Here is a 7,314-nt window from a genome sequence, read left to right on the forward strand (position 1 = left end):
TGTTTGCCTAGGGCGAGTGGGATATTGATGCCACTCCTTCCTTTTTTTGTGCTTGTCTGATTCTGAGGTGGTCGTTGTTTGTCTGGGGCGAGTGGGATATTGGTGCCACTCTTTCCTTTTCTTACGTTTCTTCTTTGATCCAGACGTAGATGAGTGCAGCCTTTTCGCATTTATTTGTAGAGCATTTATATCTTCGACAGGATTTCTAGATAGAGCATCGGCGTTCATGTTTTGTCTCCCTGGTTTGTATTTAATTTCGTAATCGTATTCGCTCAATCTTAGTTTCCATCTCATGAGTCTTGATGTTGGATCTGAAAGACTGTTTAACCAGATTAAAGGTTTGTGATCTGTGATTAAATAGAATTTTCTGCCGAAAATATATGGTCTGAAATGATTTATTGCGAATATTACAGCAAGTAATTCCCTTTCTGTTGCGGAGTATTGTGTTTCCGGCTTATTCATTACTCTTGATGCGTATGCTACTGGCTGATCTTTTCCTATTTCTCCTTGACTTAGGACCGCTCCTACTGCTGTTCCGGATGCGTCAGTGGTTATATTAAATGGTCTCTCAAAGTCAGGATATTGTAGGATTGGCTCTTCGCATAATACGTTTCTTAAGAATTCGAAAGCTTGCTGTTGCTGGTTGGACCATTCGAATTTTTGCTCCTTCTTCGTCAAGTCAGATAATGGTTTAGCTATTTTAGAGAAGTCTTTAATGAAACGTCTATAATATCCGCACAATCCTAGGAACTGTCTGATATTTTTGACAGTCTTCGGAACGGGGAATTTTTGGACCGCTTCAACCTTTGCTGGGTCAGGTTTTACACCGTCTTCTGTAATTATATGACCCAGGTATGCCACTTCTTTCTTTAAAAATTGGCATTTGTCGGGTTGCAAGCATAAGTTTGCTTCTCTAAGCTTCATCATCATTCTGTTGACTTTTATCTCATGTTCTTTTAGCGAGCTTGCATAAATTACGATATCATCGATAAACACGAATAGTTCCAGTCCTTGTAGTCCGTCTAGGACGTTGTTCATCAGGCGCTGGAATGTGGCTGCAGCATTTTTTAAACCAAAAGGCATTCTGTTGAATTCGAAATGCCCGAATGGTGTTGAAAATGCTGTCTTATGCTTGTCTTCCGGATGCATAGGTGTTTGATGAAAACTAGATTTTAAATCAAACACGGAGAAGTATTTTGCGCTTCCCACTTGATCCAGGATATCGGTGATGTTGGGTAGCGGATAGGCATCGCTGATCGTTTTTTCATTTAATTTTCTAAAATCAATCACTAATCTCCAGCATTTATTTCCTTGTGAATCTTGTTTCTTTGGTACTATCCACAAGGGGAAGTTAAATGGTGATGATGAATGTTTAATGATTCCTTTTTCTAGGAGATCATTAACTTGGTGATTGATCTCATCTTTCAACGCATGAGGATATCTGTATTGCTTAACATTTACAGGCACCTCATCCGTCGTGATGATCCTGTGGTAGATTTTATTTGTTACTGGAAGTTTATCTCCGTCTATATAAAATCTGTCAGCGTGCTCTTTTACTATATCCTCTACATTGGTGAGTTCTTCTTGATTTAAATGACCTGTTTGTAATATTTTAAGAATTTGCTGAGCTCTTTTAGGTTCTTGATGGAATGTTTCTTCGTTCTGTGGTGCCTCTTCATACTGTTGCAGCTCTACTGCTGGCATTTCGATTTCGATGTCTTCTGCTCCAACGTTGATCGCATATAGAAACGCTATACCATCACGATTCGTAACTACAGCGTTTCCCATATATATTTGTGGGAGAAGCTGTAATTTTGGGACAAAACCAGTTTTGATTTCAGTGTTTGATACTCTTATAGGTATCATGGTTTTTGTCCTGGATGGTATTACCACTGCTGGTTGCTTGAATGGTATTATATTGTTATTTATGATTAGTATAGATTTGGCGTAATTGATGCTGGCTCCACTGCTTTTGAAATACTCTGTTCCTAAAATTCCGTCTTGTTCTATTGGTAGTTCTTCGATGATGTGGAATATGGATTCAGTTTCCAATATCTTTACTTTGATGTATCCTGTTGTATAAATGGAGCTTTTAGTGATTCCATTTAATTGAAAAATCGCATCTGTATTTATAATAATTTCTTTTGAAATTGCCTGTTTTTTAATTATATTTATGTCTGACCCCGTGTCGACCATGAATAAGGCTTGCTGATTTTTGAAACTTTCGCTTACCAGCTCGACACTGGGAGATTTATTTATTTCTCCTAAGTTTAGGTACAAATTTGCCTTTTTACGTACCTGTTGTACTTGAGGAGTTTGCTGGGGTCTCTGGCTCTTGATACGTTCTTGATATGCCTTTTTCCGGCATTCCTGAATTGTATGGCCAATGTTTTGGCAGAATTCACAAATTGGAGGTCTTGTTCGTGTCCAATTTTGACCTTGTCTCTGCGTAGGTTGATTCCTATAGGTTTGAGCTGGCTGCACAAAGTCCTGGGGGACTCCCGGTCTTGCTGGTTGGTCCTTAAACCAGCAAGTTTCCAAGGTGTGCCCGGACCTTTGGCAGTGTTGGCAGTGTTTTGCTGGCCAGCGGGCCCTCGACATTGATTGTCTTTGGAACCGCTGACTGCAGCATACACTGGCGTTATGCCCGTATCCATAGCAGTTGTCGCATTGTTCGGCCGTAGTGAATCCCTGTGATAGCTTAGCTTTGGTCTGGCTTTCTATATTTGCTGCCTCGGCTACAATTGCTGCACTGATTGCTTCGTCGAGGCTGTTGAAGTTCTGATTTTTCATTCGGTTATATACTTCCTGTTTTAAACCGGTGAGGAAAGCTTTAATTGTATTAGTTTCCGACGATCGGTTGTATCCTTCGATGTTATCTGGGAATTCTAACTCGTTGCAGCTTTTAATTTGTAGTAGAAGTCCTGAGACGCGGCTGCCGTAGTCCACGACTGCCTCAGTTGGACCCTGTGCGATCCTTGCCATGTCGCCGCATAGCTGCATCGAAGTGAAGAGTGGTGCGAACCGTGATTTTATTACGGCAATCAGTTCCTCGATGGTGTCGTAGTCTCCGTTTAGTACCACTCTTGCTGCTTGTCCGTAGAATTTGTTCTTGATTAATTGTACCAATCCATACTCAGCATTAGGAGAGATTATATTCTTCGCTTTGAAACAGCTTTTTGCAAACTGATAGACTGGTATGTTGCGGCCGTTGAATGCTGGTACGATGTCTGCTGCATCGCGAATACTGATCGGTCGGCTTCCTTCAGTCGATCCGTTGGCTGATCCGCTGGCTGACGCGCTGGCTGGTTGATCGGCTATTCCGTTTGGCATCTTGATTCTTGCTTATTAATATAGTATATATGTATGTGTATATGTATTATATATTTGTATTTATTATATATATATTTTATTTTTTTTTTTTTTTTTTTATTCTTGTATTTTACTCTTTATTTGTATTTGTCTGTTTCTAGGCTAACCATTAATGTCCGCAGAGATACGATTTCTCCTTACCACTCGAACAATCCCACCGCTGTCACCAAATTTTTATTAACTATAACTACGTGTAACGACCCAGAGTGAGTGCGTCACTGCACCGACTTGTAGGGAGAGCGGTTCCCTTAGAAGGCGACTCGTATTCTGTGTGTTAAGGATTTTAGGTTCGTGTGGTGTGCGGTTAACACTTTACCGACCGGTAGCGGTTCGAGAATCCTATGCCCTTCTCACCGGCCACTCAGCCGCATATCGTCCGAGACACCGGCTCGGTTTCGGCTTAGACTGTCGCGCGGGAATATATGCGCTTTTCTTATGCTCTGGTAAAATTGTACGCTTTGTATTATTATAGGATAACCAAATTTAATAAAATCTTTTATTTTAATGATATTAATGCTAAACAATATTTATTTTATCTATTACAATCGTTTTCAGTTGAATATTTACATAAAATATACCATAGTCCGTATAACAATATTTTTCGAAAAAGAAGTTGTTTAATATTTTTTTAAAGTATGATACCGCTCGAAACAGTCACCTTTGTGTAGTGGAACGTTGCAAAATTTACAGATGAAACCTGTTCTGCTTCTTCTTTTTTTAATTGAACAAACTCTGCATTGTCTTAGGGGTTTTTTACATCGACCGCTGGTCACTATATTTACCAGTTTATGCTTTCCGAAATTTGCCAGTCTTCCGGGATGATCACATCGGGATGTGATTCGTGTGGATTCGGAAGTAGGTAGATCTTTATCTTGTTCTTTAGCTTCGCAATCTTCTGTCCATGAAAGTGCCGCTTTGTGCAGAAAATTTTTATATGTAATCTTCTTTCCGTTTAGAGCTGTATATACTTTAAAGGAATTAAAAAGTGCACAGTTGATAAAGAACATTACGACACGTTTCGTCCATTTTTTTGTCTTCCTAAAAATGGAGTAATAGGACAGATATTGATCTGCGCGATCTACGCCCTTCATATATTTATTGTAATCTATTATTGAAATAGGCTTCTGTATGGGGCAATCTGATGTCCTACTTCTGCTTCCAGATTCCACCATTTGTGCAGAATGTATTGTCGAGATCATATTTACGTTCCTTTTGCCATTATTCCATACTTGTAATAGAATATGGTCATCTCTACGAAATTCATGCTGGCCTCTTGAAAGTTTGGTCGTTTGAAGTGGTTGAGGAAGACCTCTGTTCTTTCGAATTGTCCCGCACACTCGCACTTTATTTTTTAAAAGAATTTTAGCCATGTTGACACTATTGTAATAATTGTCTTCATATATATGGTGCCATATGTTCTTATACGGTTCAATGACCGATAATACAGTCTCTTCTAATTTTTTCCCCTCAGCAGCATACACACAAAAGTTAGATACGTATCCGGTACGAGCTTCAGACAGCACTCTCACCAGTATTCCGTATTTTGTGATTTTTGCGGGATTATATGTCTTGATTGAAAGTCTACCTCTCCACGGAATTATACACTCATCCAGAGACAATTGTTGATCTGGTTTATATACATCGTTAAATTTTTGCTTTAAATAATCGACGACAGGCTGGACTTTTGCAAGCCTATGCGAATTGGAAGAAATGTTGTCATTGTTACAAAAATGCCAGCTTTGCATTATTTGTAAAAATCTGTTTCTGCTCATTACTTTCGAGAAGAATGGCGTTTCTATAGTTCGATCCGTGGACCAATAGTCGTAGAGAACGTCCTTCTTTACTTGTCCCATTAGAACTATTAGACCCAAAAATTTCTTCATTTCAGATACTGTGATGTCTGTCCATTTTTTCGTTTTTGATATAATTCTATATTTTTCTATGACTTGATAATGATATCTATTAGATTCCCTCACCAAGTGCTCAATCAGGTCACTTCCAATGAATAAATTTACAATATCCATTACACTTTCAGGGGAACTTGGCATAATTTTTACGCCGGGGCTGCCTTCGAAAGGTTCCAAAATTATAGTCTTGTCATTCGTCGACCATGTACCACTGCTGCCTTCAACGTTATTATTTATATCATCGTCTTCTGAATCACTGTATATTAGTGGTAATACAGAACGTCGCTTTCGAATCATTACATTACTGCTATCACTTTCGTCATCAGTACCACTTGCTGAAGAGCAGTGAAGACAATCTGACAGATCATCGAGATAAAACTCACCAATACTATCCTTTTCATTCATCGTGAAGGCTAAATTTTTAACAACTGTATAAAAATATGGGTGCTTTCGGAGCAACGCAACGAGTATCAGAATACAAGATAAGAAATGCTTGCTGCTTGCTACTTGCCTGTCTAACCTAATCGGATCTAGCGGAAAATAAAAAAGTCGATTAATCGGCTACCGGTCGGTAAGCGCTGGGAACAAAAAGTCGATTAATCGACTGCCGGTCGGTAAGCGCTGGGAACAAAAAGTCGATTAATCGACTGCCGGTCGGTAAAGTGTTAAGGAGTGAAATCCAAACACTAATGTGCTAGAAACTGAATGAAAATATGTTTATTCAAGAATAAAAGGTAAGTGAATATTGAAATATAATACAAAATAGCTAGTATCACAATAAGTGCGGCTAGAAATAGGAATACAGTAAGAAATTATAATTAGTTCGCCCTAGATTGGGAATACAATTGAAAAATATGTAATTAGTAATTAATATATGTAAGTAAATATTAATAATTGTAATTAATCGATAGCGCTAACGCGAATGCGGCGTGGTCTTCTTATACAGTCAACACTCTGTTTGTTTTCAACAATAATTATGGAAACTAAACTCCAGAGGTTTGTGCTAGACCATTGGAATCAAGTTAACCCTTCCTACAGGTCGCAATCGGTTTCTGGTTATACCAGAGCCGTGTTAAACGCAGGCGTTACGCAGGTGTTACACTTGAGTGTTGGCTTAGCGTAACACCTGTGTAACACGTTGCGCACCGCGAATAGGAGGTCCACTGATCCGTAGTCCTGCACGCCACCAGTGGAATAGTAGAAATTAGCTATAGCTCGCGCTCTATCGCTGCCTAGACAGTTCAGCGCAAGCTCTTCTCTACTAATCAGAGTGTTGTCTGTTTCAGACCGAGGTCTGAGAAGATCTGCCCTGAAACTGTGCGGAACGCCTCTATTTATACTCAGATTTTGCTGAGTCGGCACCTTTTTTCCGCATAGAGTTCTTGGGGTAGCTGGGTTTTTCCCGTCACGTGGTGGTCCAGCATCCCCACTCTAGAATACTACCCCACCGTATGGTTACTGGGGTTGCGCTCGCGTGTGCGCGGTCGGACGTCGATAATTTATCGGTAAACTGTTTTACCGTCCGACTTATCGACTAAACTTTTATCGATCAATTCAACAAACTCGGTTATCGACGAAAAATGAAAATCTTTATTACAAAAATTTATACATATTAATAATAAAATAAAATAGAACACCTTGTATGAAATATAAAAATTAATCAGAATAAAGAGAATGAAAACAAAAAGACATTGCTCTTGATTATCGGGTCGTTACACGCAGATGGTTTAAACTCCGCTCTTAATTTATAACCATCGATACAAAAGGTCCTCGAAGAACATTCGAGACATATCGATACACTAGACTATCGATAAATATTCCCATGGCAATATCGCCATACCACTCTAAACATATTCATGTGATACGTTTCACGTTACAACAGCTTGCTTCTTACTTTCAGATCATATAAATAGTGGACAGAAATATATGACGTACGATAACTGATAAGCGATGATGACATAGTGAAGATACACGATACAATGAAATTCCTGTTATTTTTCAAAGAAAAAAGTTATATGATCGTCAAGAAAGAAGC

At 39.1% G+C, this 7,314-nt stretch overlaps 1 protein-coding gene across 1 annotated transcript; it reads right to left on the bottom strand.

Moving 5' to 3' along the window:
• Nucleotides 1–3,966: 3,966 nt before the first annotated feature.
• On the bottom strand, nucleotides 3,967–5,897 carry LOC114882542 (piggyBac transposable element-derived protein 4-like). The gene has a single exon (XM_029199422.2). It carries the CDS (start codon nucleotides 5,682–5,684, stop codon nucleotides 3,990–3,992), a length of 1,695 nt encoding a protein of 564 aa, XP_029055255.2. The 5' UTR covers nucleotides 5,685–5,897; the 3' UTR covers nucleotides 3,967–3,989.
• Nucleotides 5,898–7,314: the final 1,417 nt, after the last annotated feature.

This window comes from Osmia bicornis, chromosome 16 (genome assembly GCF_907164935.1).
Source record: "Osmia bicornis bicornis chromosome 16, iOsmBic2.1, whole genome shotgun sequence".
Classification (NCBI taxonomy): domain Eukaryota; kingdom Metazoa; phylum Arthropoda; class Insecta; order Hymenoptera; family Megachilidae; genus Osmia; species Osmia bicornis.

What these genes read in the sequence shown, in the direction of transcription:
- LOC114882542 (XM_029199422.2), bottom strand. Translation starts at nt 5,684, where the DNA reads ATGAATGAAAAGGATAGTATTGGTGAGTTTTATCTCGATGATCTGTCA.